Genomic DNA, 24096 nt, shown 5'->3' with positions numbered 1-24096 from the left:
GTCCAATATAAAAAGATGATGAGACGGTTGAAGTAACATAATTAACGTCACGGCTTTGGGCGGTACTAGTCATGTTAGTTAGTGTGTTCTTTCTGAAAATTGAGTGAAATCCAGCTGGACTTTCCATAAAAAGTCAAACCGTTGGGGTCGACTGTCAAGGGCTTAACTTCTAAGCCCACAATCCATAATGGCCTATGGTGGTCCCAAAAATCGGATTATATGCTAAATGTTTCATTAAAAATGCGAGTATGTGATCAAATTCTACGCTCAATTGGAGGCGCGTGAGTAATGATTCAATTAGACAATTACATCTGTTTCGCACGCGCCCAAGGAGCGCGTTCTCTGGGGGACATTGAGAGACGAGACAGAGGCACCGAACACATCCCTTAAGGTGGTGGATTTGGTAGGGTTTTTGGGATCTTTGTTCTTTTAACCGGTCAACCCTTTATCTTTCTCTCTGACCAAATTGACCTTTTTCTTTCTTCATAAACAATGTTTCTTCCTCCTTTTTTTGACAAGGAATAATATGACCATATTTTCATTATTTTGTAGTACCTTAGAATCACTATATTTTACTTAGAGGATTCACAAATTGTCAAATTATAGTACTTTTTAGACTTGTGTTGATTAGGGTATATATATATACACATCCATGGTGCATAAAATGATGTGACCCTTAAGAGATTCAGTAAGAATAAATTAAAGCAGCCCCCCAATCCTTTTTTCTAGAGGACTGGAGGAATGCTAAAGCATATCTAATAGCTAGTACAGTTTGCAGAGGAAAGAAGGCAAGTTGTGTTCCCAGTCAAATTCCAAGCGCACGCAAAACCTCTAGCATTGAATGGCCTAGAACCGAATACATTGTGTCAAATACGGTTGAAAAGCCAAGGTCGGCTGAGTTTTTAATCATAATTCTGCAGATTTTGGGGGATAATATGATGCACCCCAGGATCCACTTGTGACTGCAGATTATGGATGAATGAATGTATCCATGGAAGCTTAATAAGGTTTCAGTTATACTTGATTTCGTACCATTGTCGATTGCCCACATCAAGTATATAACAATAAAGCATACCAATTAAGCCCAACTGCACTAAACTATATTGTATTATCAGTTTACCAAAACAGCTTCTCCTGAAGAGCACAGCACCAAAGAAGTCTCCGTCTCTTCCTTCTGCTGTGATACTTTACAGCTTCTATGTGGGCATCCAAGCAATGGCTACATTACCTATTGACTGATGGAAGTTCCATCTTGCTTAGGTCCACATCTGTACGTTGTCAAGCACTTAAAACAATAACATCTCACTCTGATAAAATCAAATTGAACTGGGATTGTTTCCAGTCAAAAATGACAAAAATTCAGCATAAAGGTTAAACATTTCATATCGCAAATGATGGCCCTGGCATGCACAGGGAGATGCCAGATGTTGTAGCATCTGAAAATCAAATCTAGGATCGCGGTCTGCTGCTTTCTGCATTTCGAATTGGGTAGAAGTAAGGATGGGCCTGCAAAAACATTAAACCATAACATGTGCTCAAAATTGGACAAAAGGCGAATGCCTAATATACGGAATGCAGAATTAGAAACCATCATTTGTACATGGTAGTATTTTTTCCCCCTGAAAACCCTAGTATCAATTTTGTCTGGTCAGGTTCATGTCTTTCCATAGACGAAGATACAACATTAACTAAAAGCCACTAAAAGTAAACATCTAGCTAAATACTGTGATGTGTATCGCAACTATGGGTGTTAGTTAATCAGCGGTCAAAATCAAAGTGTATTTACCATTGCTTCTTTTGCGGTTGGCCTTTCTTGGTGATCATACCGTAGCAACTTGTCCACAAAATCAATAGCCTAACAAAAGCAAAATACAAACATTAAAAAGAATTTAATAAGAAAGAATCAAAAAAGTACGTAGAAATGACAGACAATACCTCAGGGACGGCCAAATGTTGATTATCAACATTAATGAATTTTGACCATGGTTTCCGGCTATGCCTGTATCAAAAGATTTAACGGGATATAAAGAAATTGCCAGATGAGTGATGAATTCCATTACATGGCCAATACAACAACAGATCTATGAGCCCATCACTAACCTCCCAACAAGGGCAGCAAGATGCGGGTCCAACTCTATACGGTACTTATTCAAATAAGGATTCAATTCATCTGTCCCAAGTACCTGTCAAAAACATAGATGGGATAATTTAATTTTCTTCTCATCTGAAAATCATTGGTACACAAAATTGCAATATTTCACACACACCACTAAACGTGCAGTTAAGAAAATAATTACACAAACACGCATGAATCAAATCATAGTTACAAATTCTGTCAAATTGATTCTAATTTGTTAACAGCACCAATCTAGCACAACAAAATCAAAGTTCTTTCAAGGGAAACACCAATAAGCATTTTAATGAAACAAAAAAAAATTAAAATGACAACTTTTGAAAAAACGCAGATCCTACTTGGCCAACTAGGCCACTACACAATGCAATATGTTAATGAACTTATAACATCTCCTCATACCTTCGCTATTTTGACCAACTGATCATTGTTATCATGACCATAAAAGAATGGCTCTTTGCGAAATATCTGTACACCAAAAGCCCAAGTTATAAGTATTGTGAGAGAAAACATAACATACCTTGGCAATATAGCAAACTGCCACCCATGGATGAATATGCAAGCAGATCAAGATCTACTCATCTATGGCACGGTAAGAAACTATTCTATCCCCTATATTTTAAACTAATTTTTTTATTGCCACAGATCATTACAAAATGTTCACAGGGAAAAAACATTCCTTAGCTTAATGGTCAAGGCCGTAGTATTACGAAGTAACACTTGGACTAGAGACAACGAGCATCCACCAACTATATGTTCATGTCCTCTTGCATGCAGGCAACAGTGAATGTGAACGAGGAGAATCTAACAACAAAGTGCCGTGGTACATACAAAGACAGCTTACTTTTCAAAACAAAGAATAGAATGCCTAACAATTATAAACTGGGTAAAAGAATGCTTACCATTCCAGCAAACATACAACCAAGGCTCCACAAATCTAAAGAGTAGTCATAGTCTTGCAAATCAACAAGAAGCTCCGGACCCTTAAAATATCTGCCGACAAAAGCTTGTGAGGAAAGTAGACAATGATATGAGAGGCTACACAAGTCTAAACTCTAAGGATTAGTCATATACTTCAAAAATAATTTTTGCACTCTCTCATGTTGGATTGCCACAATTCCTACTCAACCTTTTTCTTTTATGAGGTGATGTAATCAGAATGTTCTCTCTTCACCTATCTTATGGTTGTAACTAGCTAACATATCACTAAATCCCAGATAATCTACCCATGCTCAGCTCAAACCTAGATATAAAGGCACGCATACAGCCTCATAAATCAAGGTTGTGTCACCCTCATAATTGAACATAAAAATTGGGAATATCAGCAATTAAGAAAAGCAAACACACCTTGAAGCAACACGAACATTGTATTCTTGACCAGGATGATAAAACTCTGCAAGGCCCCAATCTATAAGACGAAGTTTCCGTTGTTCATGATCAATCATGACATTGTGGGGCTTTACATCTCGATGCATAATACCTTGTGAGTGGCAATAATCCAATGCCTGCACATTATGGTTCAGTGATTTTACCCACCACCACCATGAGCACAACAATATAAGATGGAACAATATATCGACATACAACCCAGAGTCAAACTTACAAAAGTAACACCCAGAAGACCTATGAATATCAGATAGACAACTTTAACTAAAAGAAATTATATACATCACCAAGGACACTACATTCTACTGTGACAAGCCTCACCAGAAACAACAAAATCCCTCACCCCAACCAAGAAAGAGAGAGATGGCATAAACCCATTTTGTGGATCTACGAGAACGGATAAAATAAATTTCTCAAAGAGAGAGGGAAAATGAATTATATCTTGCTTCAAATTAGGACAACAGTGAAAACGTTAAACGATGGTTGCAAGTGGCAACTGCATTTCTCATTACCATAAGCAACCAGCGAATGTACTCTATCAACAGTCTCGCCCCATTAATTAGAGAAGAAGAAAATGGTGTACTTGCCTTCAGAAGCTCAAAGATGTAGTACCGAATATCATAGTCCGAAAGTGTTGGGTACAGTACTTTGAAGTCTGTGTTATTGACATATTCAAATATAAGACTTGGAGTCTTTGATTGCTGATCTCTGACAATATCAAGCAACTTCACAATATTTGGCCCTCCACATAGATTCTGCAGTATCTTAATCTCCCTCTTAATCTGCAGTTACAGGAAAAACAAAACATGCCTTCGAAAATTCAACTTGTGCCAACCCCACTGATGATGTATCATAACTATAGTGAGCAAAGCAGCAAAGTCTAATAAAGGAAAAGAATACAAATACTATTCTCAATGTGCAAGGTTTGATTTCCCATCCCCTCAAAAAATTAAGAATATAAAGCCATGACTAACGAAAAAGAAGAAGAAGAAAGAATAAAAGCAAACACACCAGCCATTAGTAACAAAAACAATCCAAGAATTTTTCAGGACGTAAAGCCTCAAAGTCATAAGTTGATGTGATGTAGGAGAAGCTTGAACATAATATCAAAAGCCTGCTACATTCTTATAAGTCAACTTAGTCTCACAAAAATTTCACAAGTTGCTGCAAATGGTGATCCTTTTTGGCTTTGTATTGATACCTTAAAAGGAATTCATTAGTATAGTTCAGAAGCAAATATTTAACATTAGGAAAATAATGTAGGACGGAACTAGAAAATTCGTAAACCAAAATAAGGTGTGCAATGGATGCATTAAACTAGCTGATATAAGCTATTGTTGAATCATGCCAGACTAGTTTTGCACCTTCTGTGTTTTTTGGCACTAACAACATGTAAAACACTAAAACTGACATCCTAGATTTGAAAACTCAATATACATATAAACAGAACCCATTAAAAATTAAAAATACCACTCCCCAAGCATTTGAATGCACAACTCTAAACTGCAAAAAAGTAAACACCTAGGCCACCGCTCACCTTCTTCTTCTTCACAGGCTTAAGAATCTTAATAATACATTTCTCATTATTGGTGGCGTGAATGCCCTCAAACACCTCGCTGTATTTCCCCCTTCCAACCTTCCTCACCACCTCGTAATTATCCTGTTCTCTGCAAACGCCAAGCAGAACCAAAAATTTGACTGTAAACACTCCGAAACAATTTCAATCTACTAAACTGAAAAGCGCAGATTAAATTAAAAATCAGAGACTCAGTCAATATCCAACAAACACAATTTTACATTCTCTTCGTCAATTCCTGCGCACGTATTTTCATTCAGAATCAAACGAGGTAAAGGCAATAAAAGTAGAGTAATAGGAGAATACCCCCATTGAACGGTGAGGGCCTCGTAGTCCCAATACTCTTTGGGCCGGATAAAGTTGACGTCGGGATAAACCCTAGCCTTGGAGGGGGCGCCAGAGCGCCGAATCGATTTCCCGATCTTCTGCGCCAGGATGTCAGGCGGCGGGGAACGCTGAGACAGCGACTTCTTCAAGGCTTGTCTTTGGTCGTTAGAAAGTGGGGCGCTCGAAGCCAACTGACGGAGGAAATTGACCGGAGAGAGAGACTGAGAAGTAGGAGGAGAGGGACAGAAGAGGAGAGACTTGGAAGAAATGGAAAGGATAGAAAGGAGCTTGTGGCGATGGAGGTCCTGGTAGCTTGTGAATTGATGCAGAGAAGCCCTCACGGCCATCAAAATCGAGATTAATGCACGAAGCGGACTGTGGCAGGAGGCGATTCTGATTTTCTTTTTCTTTTTCTTTTTCTTTTTCGTTTACCTTAATACAAACGACGCCGTTTTGTGCGACAACTAATTTCTGCCAGCTTATATAATGTACGAAGCGGGAAACTCCAAACCGCACCGCCATTTATATCAATCCCTAGAAACGTCTTTCTAGTGTTTGCAAACCCGGAGTAGCAATCTCCATATACGCTACGGCGCGGTTCTGTGCCATGGAAGAGGCTAGGACAAGCGCTGGCCCTGCTTGGGTCGCAGGTCGTTCCGCTCACGTCGTCGTGGATGTTCAGGTGAGTTAACGACATTTCCCTGTTATGGAAATAGAGAAGCACATTGGTTATTCCTTTTTCGTTTTGATGTTATGGGAGTGATGGTCTTGCAGGGATTGAAAAGGTTGTGGAGACCATTCAAGGCAATATTCCAAAAGTGGAATGGGATTTTGATGTGATTTACTATTTCGATAATGTCCCGCTCACCGTCCAGTACCTCTTTATTCTTGATGCTCTCAATTTCTGCTTCTGGCCTGGTATTTTACGATCTTCCAAGGAATTAAACAATTTACAGATGCTGTTATGTTTTCTGGTTTCCCCCCTTTTCTCAAAAAGATGTTAAATGTTCTGGAATTTAATTTATTAAAAACTTTAGTTATTGACTGGATCTGTGAATTGGATACAACTTTGACCCAAACTGGTGAGTTTTTGATCCATCAGAGCAAGGCCATGTGACCTTACCCTACATTCTGCTTGATCACTTTAGCACATTGTGTGTGATTCAGGTGGATGTTCAAGTTTCAACTGAACAACTAAATTTTCCTAATTTTTGGGAGGCCTTAAGGATGTAATTCAAAACAAAAACATAATTGGAGTCAACTGTCATCGTACAAAGTAAGAAGGTAAGAGTGTAGACTGTGCAGATAGGATATGCTATCCACACTTTTTTACCTCTCAATCAACACCTATAACTTGTGTCTTACCCAGAAGTTTTTAGTTGGTTCCATAATGCAACTCAGTTATGTTTCCTATGAAACCCTAGATCATTTTACATACTTTCCGATTTTGTTCATGTAGTTATGTACTTTCCCTGCTTAGATTTCTCTTCTGGCTCTTATCTTATGTGTTTTCTGTTTCACATTCTTAACAGAAAAGGATTTAAGCTATGATCATTTGGCTTTGGGACTAAAGGAAGCTCTGGAAAACGACATATCTGAATTTGATGCTGATCAACTGCAAAAATACACTGGTAGTTCTTCTTCTTGAATTTGGTAGATTTACATTTCTAGACTTATACATGCATTTAATAATTCTGTTAAGAAATAGTAGAAATCTAGGTTTCCAGAGGACCGGAACTGAGCAGAAGTACACCTTTGGCCAGAAATGGTTTCTAATTCCCCACTGCTGGGCTTTTCACCATGCAAATCGAGACGTTCTTAATTTCTACTTGAACTCACGTGAGTCACTTCTTACACATCAATAAAAACTGTAGCTTTGTTTATGATTAATTGATTAGGCTGAGTGAATTGAGAACTTTTAATTGTGAGATTTCTTTGTTTAGGTACTGAGTGTGGAGTTGGACCTTTGGCCTTGGTATTCTAGGGCAATGTCCATCTCTCCCTTATCATCGTATGCTCTCAATATATTATTGACTGAACTGTCTGTTAGGTTAGTTTCTATGTCTCTATGGAAAGGTTAAGTTTTGCTATCATAGTGAGGTAAATCTGTTGGACAGACAATGGCAGGTATCTAACTATTTCATTATTGCTAGCTAGAGAAAGAGAGAATGTTCAATTATTTAAAATTTGGGATTCCTCGCCACACTGTCCTAAAGGCCAAGGTTCCGGTCCTCAATCGCCGTTGAACTATCAGGAAGTTATTGTGTTTGGATAGCATAATTCTTACATGGATTGCCGTGGCTTTGACATTGGTACTGATAAACATGCTAGGGTAACCTTTATATCCAATTTTTTGTTTATTTGTTTTTTGATAGAATATATCTCTGCATGAATTTTAAGTTTCAAACTTCAAATACTGTTTCACATTTCTTGGTGAAGGATCACTTTGTTCTACAGTTCTGCTGTTATGCTTTAATGCTCATTTTTGCCGAATCTTATTTGTCTGCATTTATGTTGCTAAGTTAAGTTGGAGTAATTGGTTGGGTTCAGTATATAGATTTTATCAGAAGTCAGTACATTTGCTAACATTCTACTTGAGGCGCAGCATGATTTTTTGTGATTAGTCTTAGTATGGGGTCAACTATCAATATCATCTCTCCACACACTCAACACATTTCTATTGTCATGCAAGGGATCAATTACAGGCAGTCTATCGGAAAAATGTCTGTATAACCTGCAGCTAACTACCATGGATGTTCTTAACAAAGCACAACTAAAAGTAGACTAGCAGTGCTTGCTCAATGCTCAGTCACAGTTATTATTACAGGTATATATAGGAGTAGCCATATGCACTATGACCCCTTGTCTGCTGCTGTTGCACCTTTTTTTTTGTTAGTTATGTTGTGGCACTTGGGTTCTTTGTGGTGGTCAATTTTCCATCATAAGTGCATTTGAGAACATCTGGTTTCCGCACCAGTTGAGGCCCAACTGGCACTTTGCTAGTTTTTGGACGAATATCCTGCACAAAAATACTTGGTATCAGAAAATTATAGAAAAGTGGTTTTTTTAGAGCACTTATTGTTTGTGAATTCCTTGTTTGCTTGATGACTTGTATTCCACTGTATGAGATGGTTCTTCCTTTCGAAGTTCTGATAATTTGAATATGGGTTACGAGTTGCTTACCTTGAGTCAGCTCAATATTGGAAACTAAAGTGGTGAAAGGTGTGGGTTATAACTGTTTAATTTCGGGAAATACAAGAGGAGTTAAACCACCTGGTCAAAAATAGATGTTGGAATAGCCAGTGTTGCAACAGCATTGGGAGAATCAACTATTCCAGAAATTCTTCCTTCACACGGGCAGCATGAAAGTAGAAGATAAGCCTGATGGTCACCATAAAATCCTTTTGTATCAGTTATAAAGTCATTGTACCTTATTTTTTTTTTCCAGGTAATTGCATGTGTGAGCTCTGTTAGGAATAATAAATGTGATATGGAGAATGGTCTTAAACCTGTTCCTTGGAGTACCCAAATTTGGAGAGGTAGTCAATGGCATTCAGCACAGCACGCTTGTAAGCTACGGTTGCGTCAAGGTAATGTTGTCTACCAGTCTCATCTACACTAATTCCCTCAAATACCAACCATTCTGAGAATCTTGGTTCAACAGGTCCGATCTCAAAAATTGGGTTCACATGAAGAGATGTAGGTCCCATTGGTGTCAGGTACTCCTTCATACCTCCCCTTATAATATCACACCTGATGACAACATTTGTAAGAGTTGTTACTCTGAATAAGTTGTGAAAATAACTAGTATTAGGAATGTAGCATTCATTTTTACTAGACATTGTTCTATAACTGGCAATAGCATGCAAGAGGATAAGTTATAAGTCTCGCTTGGGCTGCTTTAATGGTAGTCTTTACATTTTCCCTTAAACAAGCTTTTGGATGTTTAACTTTGATGCTTGATATCCAATTCAAAAGGAAGAATTGTTTTCTGATTAACAATTTAGCATCAAAGTGAAACATTCCAAGCTTTTGAAACAGATTTTATTGAAAGATGTACAGACAATGTCCATCTATTGATATTTCTATAAGATTCTTCTATCAGTTAGATTAAGAGAAAGGCTTCCCCTTGGGTGTGACAGTTAGGATCTAATACGGTCTGGTATTTTATTGAAAATAATCTGGTGATAATTTAGTTATTAATTTTCTTTTATAGTGTTTATTGCTTGGGTTATTTGAGATAATATTGATAGTCTTCTTATGCCTTGTAATTTGCATGACTACGTAGTCTTATATTAGTTCTTTGTAAATTCTCAATGGCTAAAGTGTTCTTTGTTAATCTTTTTCTCTAATTTGTTTTTGCCCCCTTCTTCGAGTTAATGAATGAATTTATTGTAATTAATGGTTTTCCCTTTATCATAGTCTTCAACAACAGGGAACATAAAACTTTGAAAATTTTCCTCACCCACTCTCATAATCTTCCTTAGCGGATTGAAAATTGTTTTTGTTCATCTTCCTATGTGAGGTTTACTCTACACTACTTGCTCAGAATAAAGGGTGATTAATTGGAATCTCAAAAATGTCAAGTGATGAGATGAAACATACTTGAGTTCTAGAAAACCACTCATCTCAATTGCCCCACAAAATGAAACTTCGCCATCGCCTTGAGAGAAGTGCATGTCACCAGTACTCAGATTTGCTCCTTCTACAAATACAGGGAGGTACACTTTTGAGCCTCTACTAAGATTTTTTATATCGCAATTTCCTCCATTTTCTCTTCCAGGAATTGTTCTTGCAGCCTCTCTAGCAATCTTTTCCCATTCTGGGGTGCCTTCTTGGATCTGCACACGATTGTTGACTTATTAAGAGTAAGTAATCTACGGACCAAACATTAATTTAGTCCCAATTTTGTGGTCAAATAATGTGTTTTTTTGTGGGTATTTCGCGCTTGCACTGTTGACAAATGCATGTGCATGTTGGTTCGGCTGAATGATCACTATAGCCTGAGGTTAAATAAATGTACAGTTTCCTTTCTTCATTTGAATTTCTGGAGTCTTCCTACTTGATTTGATCACCCACTCAAATAATTTTCTTACCTTCCCTAGTCGACAACCCTTGGTTGATGGTAGATTTGCTAGTGGTCGTGAATGCAGAACCTCACATAGTTTCATAGACTGAAGACCATTTTCTTCCAGTTCTCTTTCTCTTTCATTCCATATGTTGAGGAGTTCCATTGATGGTGCTGTTCCAATTATTCCAGGGTGAGTCAGGCCTGGAAATCTTACCCCTGTTTTGTGCATAAAGTTTAAGGTTAGCATATGATATCGATAGTGCTTGGCTAGTTTTATTGGAACATCCCTAGAAACACTTTTCATGCATGTTTTATGGATTCAGAAACGACTACGCATAATTTCTAGGGACATTTTGAACCCTTACCTGGTATGTGAGGGGAATAAGCATAGATTCCTTCAAAATACCAAATGGCTTTAGTTGCACAAGGAAAATGGTCTGTCAAAAAACCACCTCCGTTTTCCCTGTCAAATGTTGCTGTATAACCCCATTCATCTCCTGGGAGAGGACCCAGGTTGCATATTTCTACCACAAGAAGATCACCTGGCTTGGCTGGAATGCCATCCTTGTCTATGACTTTGATCGGTCCACTGAGATAATGAACCTATGGACAATTTCCAAATGGATCATGATTATCAGTTACCAAAAAGATTGAATGTTGATCGATTAGTTTACATACGTCATATAACCTGATCATCTAGATTATCAAATACAAGAGTTTGTAGATCCACAATATTTATGTGCTCATCATGAAATCCTAAAATCTTTTGGTTTTAACAGATTTTGCCCTTTTTTATTTCCTCCTCTTGATTTTCTTCAAGGGTTTTCAAGAGTTAACGTGAATGAATCTGGGAGGGAAATTGGTTTTTATACTTACAGTTGAGAGGTCAATCAATTTGACATCAATTGCAGAATCATCATCCCTAATAGCACCTCCAGTCCAGTCTACCATCTCTACTCTAAAGAATTCACCAACCTTGACTTCTGCAACCGATGGTATATGGGGGTGCCAACGGTTGTGAAGGGTTACTTTCTGCTCCCATGGCTTCTTCTGTAGATCTATGGGCACTACTAGTCTCGGAGTTGAAGGAGCCATATGGATTTGATTAGAACACTGGGAGTCCTGTTGCAGACTGATTAGGCTAGTGAAATGGTATCCCATGGAGCAGATGTTGACAAAAGAAGCCGACACATTTTCCCTTGTCCTCATCTGGACATCTTCCGCATATAGGACAAGGTCAACTAGTCATTGTTTTACGGCAAGTGTGGTTAACCTATGAAAAGCCTCTTACACTAGAAAGTCTTGGGGGAGGTCTATTATGTTAACAATTTCTCAATACAAAGGAAGCATGTACTTGGAAAAAAAGTTAAGTTGGATTATCCGAATGAAGTTTGCAAATATATGGATTAGATGAAAAAAAAACTTACTGAATTCTTTGATATTTGGTTTAGTTCCTTAGAAATTGGTATAGTTTTGTTTGATACATAGACCGTATGTAGTTATTTGCAGAAGAAGCTAGAAGCGAAATTGGAAGAGCCTTAAGATATAGGTAGAACTCACAATAGAATTGTCAGCAGTTTTGATGTCTTCCGCAGAGTATTCCTGTGTAATACCTCCTCCGCTGAAATCCATCATCTCAACCCTAAAAACCTCTCCAACGGTGACATCTACAACCGGAGGAATCTCCGGGTGCCACCGGTTGTGAAGGGCAAGTTTCTGCTCCCATGGCTTTTTCTTCACATCTATGGGGATCACCAAGCGAGCTCCATGCTGAGCCATTGCTCTGCACTGAGATCCTGTTTTTGTATGGCTGAAGAAGTCTTAGTTATGTGAATAATAAGATTCCCTGGAGTGACTAAGTCTTGCAAACTTCATAATCAGTTGAAAGTTTGGCAGCCATGATTGGCACCCAAGACTCTGATTTCTCTTTCACCTTTATTAGGATGGGTTGGGACCACCAAAAAAATCGATTACATCCTTGACAGACAGTGGTTAATTGGGAACTACCGCTCTCCTTGAATAGAAGGTCAATTTCTACGGGTTAAGGGTCCCGTCGTAGAAATTGTATTCAGGGACGTTCAATCTTTTTACCAATGAAGGGTCACAATTTTTTGAAATTGATAATCAGACTGGCCATTTGTGATAGCCATTGCAGTGACTTCTTCTACCGTAAAGACCCTCGTCTGAATTTCTACGGTTAAGCTTCGAGTGATTAAAACAGATCTTAGCCACTCAAACTTGTACCCTACATAGATGCCATGTGAATTCCTAGGTTGAGGACCATACACGTGCATTGTTGAACCAAACAATTGGACATGATTATTAGTATTATTACATTATTTAGTACTACTCCCTTCAAATCTAACTAATGCAAGTTGCCATCCCAGAAGACCCCACAAAGGAATCTTAAGAGATATTTTGCCTGCATTTGATGATGATTTAGGCTCTTGTTTGTTCTCATACAGAAAATAATACTCTCTTTAGCTCTTTATAGTGTTTACTTCTGCAAATGCTACTGCCATTCTATTCATAATAATAAGATTTATGGAATAATGAGTTAGGTGATTGATTGCTGCATAAAATGATGCACATTACTGGTCCCAACAGAGTCTCAATTGGGGTATGAAATTTTTAATGGCTGATGTCAACCAGTTGTTGTGGTCATTTTTGTCTAGACCAGGGACTCGACTAGATTAATAATATGTGCCTATATATGTATACATGCATAGTGTACCAAATACTGCAAACATTTTGCTTCAGCAACTTTGTGCTAAGACATCCTTTTATGTGAAAAATTGAAGTAAAAAAATGGTAACCGATATTTGAAATACTAGTAGATTGTTTGTGTTATTGTGTGAGTAGTTCATCTAAAGAGTAATAGTTGCTAGTTATGTGGTGTTTGGCTGTAAAAAGAGTGCAAAAACTGTCGTTAATAGTAGAGCATGCCCCACCAACGAAGCCATTGATATTATTGTTAACCTTACATACACCATTATTTCAAACCTTCTTTTAAGGGTAAGCAGCACTAGTCAGACGCTATTATTTGTTTTCACATTTAAGTATGTTCAATGGTGGAAACACCATCAACGAGAGGTGACTCGGTTGATAATCGATTGAGTTAGGTATATATGTGCTCAATGTTCGATTTCAATAAGAAACATATTTCTCAGTAGTATTTCAAAAGAAAAATGGTGGAAACATAGTAGATTGAAATAAGGGTCAAGTTTTTAATGATCTTGATGAAGTTAGTAATCCATGGAAACTGACAAACTTAGCCTAATGACACCAAGGAATGATCAGATTAGTTTCTTGGTTACCCATCAATTTTCTTCGTTGCTCTCCACAATCTCTCCGTTGTTTTCAGCTACACGCAAACAGATTTTGAAATTAATTAATTTTCCAAAACCAGAATTCTTTTATATCCAATCTTTTAATTAATTAATTTTCCTAAACCAGCAAAAAAAATGTCACCCAGTCTACTATGTCTATGAAGACATTATTAGAATTTCTTGTATTTGCTGTTTGCACATATCTTATGCTGTGCATCACAAACAAAAACAGTCTATTGACAAGAAACACAAATAGGACACACAGGAACAAAAATATCTGTATTTCTTTGAGGAAGCCATGTATGGGGACATTTTAATATTCTATGGTTTGTTTTTTTTTTGTTTAGTACTATCTTATGATTTAATATGGTACTGATATGGTTCCATTTATACCCACCATTCCACATGCACAATATGTAACGTGTACGTGTGTGTGTGTGTGTGTTTGAGGCTTAGTTTCAATGGGTAAGGATGTTATATACAATATAAATTAAATATGGTTAATCAGTGCCCTATCATTTAAATTAAAGGTCATGGAGTATGAGTAAAAATATTAGTTTATTTAAGTCCTTTTAATTTGTTTAGTCTGGTGACACAATTGGGATTTTCTCTTTCAATATTATTATACTTTTTTTCGAAGAAAACATACCCACCTGATAACTGTGTCAGCTCTAAACTCGAGTAGCCAACCTATCCCATTCCACACTAGCGATAGAAATAACGTTGAAACTACTGAATGTGGGAGTTAAACTTGCAACCTCTCGCATTTGTAAGGGGTTATAACAGTCAAGGTCATCATCCCAATCGAAAGCAATGTGGCTACTCTTAAATTAGTCTTAATATGTTTTGATGATCTGTCACATCCTTAGTGGCTGCAACTAATTTTGATGCTTTAATGATATATTGATATGATAAGGTTTTATAATCTTTGCTTCTTGTTGGTGATATCTCGGTCATGATATATATGGTTGCCAGATCCAAGACGGGAAAAATAATAATTGAGAAGATAACATATCTTAACTCGGAAAATAATCATGCTATTTATCAATAATATCATGGTAGTTAATCTAATATTCTATCCCAACAAACATAAATCTATATATTTCTCTTTTTTCTATATAATACATAGAAATCCCATATAATAATTCAGAACTTGGAAGTAGTAAATTTACATGAATAAGTTGTGAATGCAAAGAGATTTGTGTGAATCAATTTAGGTGATAGTCTAATGATAAATTTCTATAGGGTCAAACTATATAGATTCGGAAGGTCATGAGTTCGATTTCCACTATGTAATATCCTTATAGTTACACGTTGGGTGTTGCCTTACTTACTTTGTCACTAGACTCGAAACTTTTATTCACACGGGCTTGAAACTTTTGTTCATGTGGGCTTGATAATGCGAGTTTAGGTAAACTTGTATGATGCTCTCGGTTAAAAAAAAAAAGAAGATTTTGTGTGTGTCTTGCGTATAAGCAGCATTAGCATGACCTATTTGGTGACCATAAATCCCTTTTTCACATCAAAAGCGTGCGTGGTAGTTTAAACCTGCTCCTTAATTACCCAATTAGAGGGCAAAAGAGATTTGTGTGATCAAGGAATTGATCATTACACATTAGATTTTACATGTCCATGGTCCATGGATGAAGAAGCAATTAATCAATTTACATGTGCAGCAAGTTGCACCGCTAACAATGGCTGTGTTTCCTGATCTTGCACCAATCTCTCAATCATTAGTCTCTGCAAATACTATATCTTTACCCTCCCCACTACACCTTTCTTTATTTAATTATTATAAACCCACATCATCAACAACAACAACGATTGGGAATATTTTCCATTTTCTCTTCATGTGCCTGCCATGCCCACACCACTCTTTCCTGTTTGCCCCTATTTTCTATCCTTCTTTTCTCTCATTCCCACCACCACAAACAATCACTCTCTCTCTCTCTCTTACGCCATTAACTTTATGCAAATAGAGAATGAAAACGAAATCACATCCATCACTACTATCCACTCAAACACATCCAACGGTGGAGGGATTCCCAATCGCGGAAACACGGAGCCGCTCACGCCCAAGTTTTTGGAATCTTTTACCCTCCCAACACAAAACAATCACTACGCAACGCCACACACACCCACCCACTACCAAACTAACTTAACCCTGGTTAACCCCCCTTAACCACCCCAAACACATTCCTCTCTCTCTCTTTGGATTTATAAATCTCTCCATTCGTATCCCTTGCGAGCTTAATTTCCTTCTCTCCCTATCCAAACAGTCCGTTTCTTGTGTCCAAAGCAACTGCAACAAGAAACCCCACTCCTTCCGCAAAATCTTGATTGTTTCTTCTCTTCGTTCATGTGATTTGTGTTTGGGAAACCTAAGAATTTCTGTATTCAGAGGGAGATGAGTTGCAACGGGTGCCGAGTTCTGCGGAAGGGATGCAGCGAGTCTTGTATTCTACGTCCGTGCTTGCAGTGGATCGAGAGCCCCGAATCACAAGGCCACGCCACCGTTTTCGTCGCCAAGTTCTTCGGCCGCGCTGGTCTCATGTCCTTCATCTCCGCCGTCCCGGAAAATCAGCGTCCCGGTACTTATCCACTGCTATATTTTGTGATTTTGAGTTTCTAGTGCATACTATATTCCATTTCGATTGTTCTGATCTTGTTTTTGATTGTTCTCTGTTTCAGCTTTGTTTCAGTCTCTTTTGTTTGAAGCGTGTGGAAGAACGGTAAACCCTGTAAACGGCGCCGTTGGGCTGCTATGGACAGGGAACTGGCATATTTGTCAGGCGGCAGTGGAGACTGTCCTTCGCGGAGGTGCACTTCGTCCGATGCCGGAGCTACTTTCTGGTGGAGAATCTCCTACGATGCCTGCGTCCGATGAGGCCTCCGAAGTTGCCTGTACGGACATGTGGAAGCTCCAGGATCCGAGTCCGACTTCCAACTGTCGATTCTCCAGTTCGAGATCCAAGGCGTCCGTGAAACGCAAGCAAACCGATGAATCTCCAACGCTGCTGCAACCGACCGATCTGCATCTTCGCTTGACCCCGAGCTTGTCACCGAAGTTTTCCCCTCGCAAGCATGAAATCCGACGCCCGGGGACGCCATCAATGAACTCAGAGGAGTCGGTGACCACAACGTGCTTCGAAAGTGGATTGGGCGATCAGAACAGCAACGGAGGAGATAATAGAAAGCTACTTAACCTGTTTGTTTGAAGAGAAAACTGGTTTTTGTTTCCCTTCATTTCTCTGTGAATCTGACGCTCACAGGAATGATCCATGGTAGATTGGTGTAATATTCTTCTGTTTAAGGGGTCTATTTGGGTTTTCCCCCGGAATTTGATCCGGCGAGGGGTTTGTTTTCGGTAATTAAAACCGGCACAGGATTTCTCGCTTTCATAATTTGGTGTTCATAACTTAATAGAGAAGAGAGAAACATGACGGTTGCCGGTATTTCTTAATTTTTTTGTTCCTCTTCTTTTCTACTTGCTCTCTTCCTGTTTTTATGTCTAGTAATGACGGTTTTTCTTTTCACTTATATTAATTAATGAATAAATTATTGCGTTTTAATTTGATAAGTTTGTGAAGTATCGAAAATGAAATATCGCAACAGTTGATATCTCCGTTATTCATTCGAGCAATTGAAATTGTGAAATTCGTAGACTCCACGCACATGTTCATAGGACTCACATAAAATCTGTGAGTACGACTTAGCGGTGGTGATCCGTATCATAACTGGTGATGGAGATGATGATGATGATGAGTTAGGGATAGTCTCTGTAGCTGAGTCAGAATGAGTTGGCAAGAACACAAATGATGAACCAAAACCTGATATTCTTTGTTAATTCAGTCTCTCTGTATCATATATGGGGTGGTTGAAAATGCACCTTTTCCCCTGTAAATATAAATCGCAATGGAATTGCATATGCTTATCGAGCAAAAAACAATTAACTCGTGACCAAGTTTATGAGGTGTCAGCTGAATCTATTTTGGGAACTAATCGATAATTAATGGTTTCATTAGAGATTAAGATCCCATATCCAACCAAACACCCGAAACACTAATTGAGTTGATAAAAATAATGTATATCATTTTGTTGATCATAGTATAAATTTTAAAAAAATCTCATATCAAACCTTAAATTAGGGAATTAATTAGTGGCCCATATAACGTTGGAATTGGAATCTTGGTTTTTGACAATGGAGCGTCAAAATGTTTGGCCTCTGACTTTGACCACCTCCACCAATACTTGGTTAATACTAAGCACTTTCATTAATTTCGAGGTGAGGATATCTATCTTTTGAGTACAACGGATGGGATAAAGAGACTCAAACTCGAGACTAAATACAATTTATTAAAAAGATCAACCATATAGTATTATAGATCTCTAATAATCTCTCCATGGTTATCCACAACAACTGTTAGTAAACACTTAATAATAATAGTTGTTCCTGCCTTGCATATGCGGGAGAGGCGGCTTTTGGAGGACGCATAGAGACGTATTGAGATAGAAAAGGTATCCAAGATGGATTTCTGTGTCTTAGTACTTGGGCCCCACAAATGTTTGTGTAGAGACTTTCTATTCTAAAGCCGATAAGAGGTAAAGTAGTGGTACGGCCCAAATCAGCGTCGTTTTAGGCTGTCTTCTTTTATTATTAATATTCTTTTAAATTTTTTCTCCTCCCCCTATCTTTGGAAGTGGTGGGTTCCACATCACCACCCCCGAATATACAACACGACTTTCTTTTTCTTTTTCTTTTTCTTCTTCTTCTTTTCTCTCTGCAATGCTGCGTCTCGCCGCATTTAGTGGACCCCACGTAACCTTCCCCCACCACCACCCACTTGTTCCTTCCTTGTAATCTTTGTCATCGTAATAATTTTCTGTACCATGGTAGTGGTGCTACCATTGTTCATTGAGTCTTCCTTTTCTCAAAGGACTTCACCTTATCCATCCTCAGTCACCACTAGGATTTTGTAAAAAATCTCCAATGCCTGTAAACAAACCAATGTGTGGCCAACACATATAAGAGAAAAAAGGAAGAGGGTGTGTGGTTTGTTTTCATTCATTGAATTTTTAAGAAAGAAAACGACAAATTCCAAGCTTGTGGGTGGGAATGCAGGAGGAGTTTTATTATTTAAATAGTATTTTAATACACACAACTATAGGGTGATAGCAAAGTCTGGAAGGGATTTCGTGTGGGAGGAAATATTTTGCCAGCTCAAGTTGACCAATTATTTGCACTTGGGAGTGAGAGAGGAACAAAAGCTTTGGTGGGTCCGGGTCAATAGCTTTTTCAAAAATATTGAGATTATAGAATAATATATTTTGTTGAATTTTTTATGCAAGTTGCCAAGCAAGTGGGCGCAAGTGGATTGGGATGACCTTGCAATCCATATATATTATATATGTGTATATATCAAGGCTCCGTTTGGCACTGCGGAAAAATTGATTTTCAATGTTAGCGGAAATGCTGTGAAAAATATGCTGAGCTTAAAGCTGTGAAATATGCTGTGAGGTGTTTGGTGAAATAAAAACTGACACTAGCGGAAAAACTGTTGAATTAAAGTATTATAATATTAGTTTTTTATATTTATATTAAAAGTAATCTAATAAATATAATTCTTATTAAAATTAATTTTAAGTATTAATTTAATTAATCAAATATAATTTATATTTAAAATTAATTTGAAGTAATTTTTAATTAATCAACTTAATTTTCTTACATTTATTGTATTTTTTAATTTATATTTAAGTAATCAATTAATTTTCTTATATTTATTGTATTTTTTAATTTATCATTATGTATTAAAATTAAACACCTATAAAATTAAAAGTTTTAAATATAAATATTTTATTTGTATTTTTTAAATTAAATTAATTTTATTTTAATATTAAATTTACTGTTATAATAGTTATAAATGCATAAATATAATTAATTTATTAAAAAATAGTTTTATTTAAACCATTAAACACAATTAAGTGGGTCCCATTAATAAAATAATAATACTTTTATCTAAAAAGTGTGGGACCCACACATTAAAAAAAATTTTAAAAAGCTACAGCGGCAAAACCGCTGTACAAAAGAAGCTCCCAATGGGAGCTTCTTTTGCGCCAGCGGATCCGCTGGCGCTTTTCGCCTGTTTGGCATGACGGAGCCGCAAAGCGGCTCCGTGGGCGGCTCCGCTTGTGGAGCCGCCCTGCCAAACAGGCAGCAAATGTGTTTGGCTTTTGAGATTCCTATAATGCTTCTCCCCCAACATAAACCTTATTTTTTTTAGGTTTTGCTGGTCATGAACGGCTGTCGCATTGGACGATCATTGTTTGCTTCTAAGGGGTACATCTGCCTCTTGAACCTTTTTTAAAGTCGGTTCAAAAACTTATAATTCCATATATAACGTTTAAAACATTGACTCATAAGTCATATCGTATGCAATTTTAACAGATCATCCATTGCTATTAGCTTCCTATATACATATATTTAGTATAGGAAAAAGAAGGGGATGAGGAGGCTCGGATTCGAGACTTCTATAAGGTACCACACATATGAGTATCATCTGAGCTATTCATTGTTCTCTTTTATTATATATGTATGTATATATTATATATATTAGATGTATACTTGTGAAAATGGCGCACTATTTTTTTTGATAAATCTTATTTGCACCCCCACTTTTACTAAGTACACCCCAAAAATCACAAAAGGACGTTCATCTATTCACACCCCCTATTGACCCTACCATTTCCCTCCCATTTCTATCATTCTCCTTCGTTTCTTCTGGTATCTCTCCTTTTTTTTTTTTGTGTTCAGTGATGAACTTGGACTACCATTTTCATTTTCAAGGCCAATCCACCAAGAAACCTTAAAAAGAGAATCAGAAGTTGTTCAAGGAAAGGGTTTTGATGCTAGTGAAGAAAAATCATCAGCCATGAAGAAGTTGCCTGAAGATTGTGACATCTTTAAAGGAGTGTGGGTATTTGACCCATTGACACATCCTTTGTACAAAGAGGACGAGTGCGAGTTTCTGGATGAGTGGGTCACATGCTTGAGGAATGGTTGGCAGGATTCACTATATCAGAAATGGAGATGGCAACCCAGAGATTGTTCATTACCTAAGTAAATCTTTTTTTCTTTTCTTTTGGTTGTGACTCTGGTTTTAATTTGAAGGTTCAATGCAGAACTGTTACGGGAGACTCTTAGAGGGAAAAGGGTTATGTTTATTGGAGACTCAATACACCTGAACCAGTGGCAATCTATGGTTTGTTTGGTTCAATCAGTAGTTCTACCGGAGAAGAAGAGCTTGAGCCGCGGAAACTATAGTACTGCCTTCAAAATGGAGGTCTCTCTCACACAATCTCTGCTAAAAATGGTGATACTCTGTTTTTGTAACTGTTGTGCATGGGGTGCAAGTTGAAAATTTTGAAAAACTGAGAAAATTGGGTGAACTCATAATTGTTTTAATTTAAACTGGGGTTTATTTAGAATGGGGTGTACTCAGTAAAAATTGTGGTGCAACTAAGGTTCATCCTTTTTTTTTTCCCTATTACCCCATGAGTCAGTGTAATAGTCTACCACTCCATGATAACAACACTATGTCTACTTTGGATCAGTCCGTACTAGCTTGCATGACTCTGTCTTTCTAGGCCTAGCACCTGGAGTGTAAACGGTCGGTTTCGGTTAATTTTTCTTTTCATTTTTTATATGAATTTAACCGATCGATTGATCGGTTATCGATAAGTTTTATTAAAGAAATATGCAAATTTTTTTGACATAACCAATTGAACAGTTTGGTTATCGATCCAGTTCGATTATATCGACAATTTTGTATAGTCCTACCAACACCAGCCTATATTATTTTGAGCCTAGAAAAATCGTTTATTATTAGTTTGAAAATTTAATATATCATATTTTATTCTCACATTTTTCTCTTATCCCACATAATCACTTGATAGCTCGCGCAAACACTACTAAATTTGAAACTGGAGACTTGTGAGAGTCTATTGCTACGTACAGAGTATAGTTCACGGGTTTAAAAGATGATTTGGTCGGTTGGCTTAGGGTAGCAATGAGTGACACATTGATATATATGATCATGAAATGATCTTTGGGACTCTTTATAGATCAATCAATCATATCATTATGTATGATCATTACATATCTGAATGAATCACAAAGCTCTGACAGCCCTAATTAAATGTATGTACATGGGTGCAGATACCCTCTTTGATGCAGATGTACTGCTTAGCACTTTTTTTTTTTCCCATTCCGGGAAAACCCAGATTTCAGTGATAACTGAATGATTGAAACAGCTTTTTCTTGATCAATTAATCTGCCATGGGAGTATCATCAATAGATAACCCAAGTTTTTTTTTTTTTTTAAACAGGGATATGGGGAAAGGGTAAGATTCGAACCCACAACTTAATGGATGGATAAATCCCTTACATGTAATGTGATTGTCGTTCAATCAACGGCTCACATGCATAGAGAAGCCAAGTTAAAATTAATTATTTTCACCAACAAGATGTGACTCGGTTGACAATCGATTGAGTTAGACATATATGTGTTCAAGTGCAATTCCAATAAAAAAAAACATATTTATCAGCTTATTTAAAAAAAATTGATTATCTTCTTCAAGTAAGTTTACATAAATGAATGACGTCAGAGAATCTTTTCTTTGATTCTTCCATGTGACATGTCCGTCTTTTCCTCCCCCACACACACAGCACAAACAACACATGATTGACATTTGACAAGGGTGGACTAGTGTTCGTATCCAAACAAGGTCTTTTGCGCGAATGAAATTATGCCTTAAACACTGTTTTGGGCTTTGGGCCTATTGTAAAAAGGCTTAAATTTTCTGTGTTGGGTTTGTTCATTACGTCATTCTCGGAATTTGGGCTGAGTGGCTTAGGTGATTGATAGTCTCAGATTTATCGTAGTCGGCCGGTAAGATGGGCCTCCATCTTACACAACTGATTTTTAGATCCAACGTTCCTGATTGATTGCCCAGAAGTGGGAAAAGGAATCAGGATACTGATGTTGTTGGTATTATTGCCGTTGGATTTGTGATGAGCACTGTGACCACATAGAATTTTGAATATTATTGTTCTGTGAATAGCCCAGCCCACGAACTTGCTAAATGGGCTGCGGAAGGATTGTTTGTTTTGGTCCGGATGTATGTTGGTGTTGATTGCCTTGAAAATAAATATTTATCATTTTAGGTGAAAAATATAACAAAGAAATCTAAATTAATTGTCAAACCCTGTTAGATTAACATGTAATCCATGCTCATTGTTAATTCTTTTTTATATGTGCAAAACAAAGTATAATTGCATCATTTTAATTTATTATGTGCGGGTAAGTTACCTGAGTCTCTCGGTCTGTCATTATATATACCCCAAGAAGTAGAAAGTATTACAATTCTCATTCCGCCTAAAATTTTAGGAATTTATTGATAGTTAGAATAGATTCGTAGCATCCTACATGTCCCCGAATTTGTCCGCTACGAGAATTTGGTAGGGTTGTTCAAAAAAAACCGAAACCGAAATGATTGGTCGGTTTTTTATAATACAAAATTACACATTTCTCCACTAAAAACCGAACCAAACCGATAAAAAAAAAATCAACAAAACCGAACGTTTGATCGGTTATTTTTATGTCAAAAAAACCCCAAAAAATCGACCGAAACCAACAACGAACACCCCTTGAATTTGGTGTGCTAGAGTTGTTTATCTTATTAATGATTAATTGTATGGTAGTCAAAATATTCGTCTAGCCTATCTATCTATTATCTAATAGAATATCAAAAAAATTTAAAACTCATCCTAAATTTTGCATTGAAGAATGTAGTATTGTCCTTATTTATTCCGCATCAATTGCACAACATTCGATGTTGGTGTCTTTATACCTTTGGCTTCCATATGTTCTGTCAAAGTTCCCTCTACTTGGATAAGTCTCATAGAGTACTACTACATATACCATGTCACTTGTCAGTATGGTATGCTTATATAGCATATATATATACCAATTTAAAAGGAATTACTTATTCATTAGTGTGGGTATCTAATCTTAAGCTATCACATGCTTAGCTTCCTTCTTTTATATAGACATTTTGTTTTTGATGTTGTCATTAATGAATGAACACCAAAGACTATGGGCTAGTTTGACAAACAATTTAAAGTATGACTATATATATATATATATACACACACTACGTTTTAGCATACCAAATGTTCATTTCAAACAGCATAAATGTAGCATTTTACTTAAAATTC

At 37.2% G+C, this 24096-nt stretch overlaps 4 protein-coding genes and 1 long non-coding RNA gene across 7 annotated transcripts; 3 read left to right on the top strand and 2 right to left on the bottom strand.

Annotated features, from left to right (window-relative positions):
* Positions 1-1078: 1078 nt before the first annotated feature.
* On the bottom strand, positions 1079-5832 carry LOC120015672 (casein kinase II subunit alpha-like). Its single transcript, XM_038868198.1, has 10 exons — positions 5400-5832; positions 5055-5184; positions 4105-4299; positions 3479-3636; positions 3034-3124; positions 2534-2599; positions 2101-2183; positions 1936-1999; positions 1787-1855; positions 1079-1506 (listed from the first exon to the last, which is right to left on the bottom strand). Exons 1-10 carry the CDS (start codon positions 5765-5767, stop codon positions 1450-1452), a joined length of 1281 nt encoding a protein of 426 aa, XP_038724126.1. The 5' UTR covers positions 5768-5832; the 3' UTR covers positions 1079-1449.
* Positions 5833-5964: 132 nt separating this feature from the next.
* On the top strand, positions 5965-9007 carry LOC120015531. 2 transcript variants are annotated; one of them, XR_005471783.1, is made up of 5 exons: positions 5965-6102; positions 6195-6338; positions 6953-7051; positions 7132-7259; positions 8869-9007. It is a non-coding gene; the product is annotated as an uncharacterized LOC120015531 (long non-coding RNA). The 2 variants fall into 2 exon arrangements; XR_005471782.1 differs by lacking the exon at positions 7132-7259 and having other exon boundaries at positions 8869-9006.
* On the bottom strand, positions 8071-12390 carry LOC120015530 (formamidase-like). 2 transcript variants are annotated; one of them, XM_038867992.1, is made up of 7 exons: positions 12052-12390; positions 10857-11094; positions 10517-10707; positions 10026-10261; positions 8930-9173; positions 8694-8801; positions 8071-8439 (listed from the first exon to the last, which is right to left on the bottom strand). In XM_038867992.1, exons 1-7 carry the CDS (start codon positions 12268-12270, stop codon positions 8317-8319), a joined length of 1359 nt encoding a protein of 452 aa, XP_038723920.1. In that variant the 5' UTR covers positions 12271-12390; the 3' UTR covers positions 8071-8316. The 2 variants fall into 2 exon arrangements, with proteins under 2 accessions (XP_038723920.1, XP_038723918.1); XM_038867990.1 differs by lacking the exon at positions 12052-12390 and adding an exon at positions 11368-11670.
* A 3667-nt stretch (positions 12391-16057) lies between these two features.
* On the top strand, positions 16058-17356 carry LOC120014335 (LOB domain-containing protein 38-like). Its single transcript, XM_038866250.1, has 2 exons — positions 16058-16411; positions 16512-17356. Exons 1-2 carry the CDS (start codon positions 16228-16230, stop codon positions 17036-17038), a joined length of 711 nt encoding a protein of 236 aa, XP_038722178.1. The 5' UTR covers positions 16058-16227; the 3' UTR covers positions 17039-17356.
* Positions 17357-19969: 2613 nt separating this feature from the next.
* LOC120015129 (protein ESKIMO 1-like) lies at positions 19970-22911 on the top strand. The gene is made up of 6 exons (XM_038867353.1): positions 19970-19993; positions 20102-20157; positions 20632-20937; positions 20989-21160; positions 22036-22055; positions 22833-22911. The coding sequence occupies exons 1-6, from the start codon at positions 19970-19972 to the stop codon at positions 22909-22911; spliced, it is 657 nt and encodes a 218-aa protein (XP_038723281.1).
* Positions 22912-24096: the final 1185 nt, after the last annotated feature.

This window comes from Tripterygium wilfordii, chromosome 14, assembly GCF_013401445.1.
Source record: "Tripterygium wilfordii isolate XIE 37 chromosome 14, ASM1340144v1, whole genome shotgun sequence".
NCBI classification, from domain to species: Eukaryota; Viridiplantae; Streptophyta; class Magnoliopsida; order Celastrales; family Celastraceae; genus Tripterygium; species Tripterygium wilfordii.
This window is presented reverse-complemented; position numbering and strand designations above follow the sequence as displayed.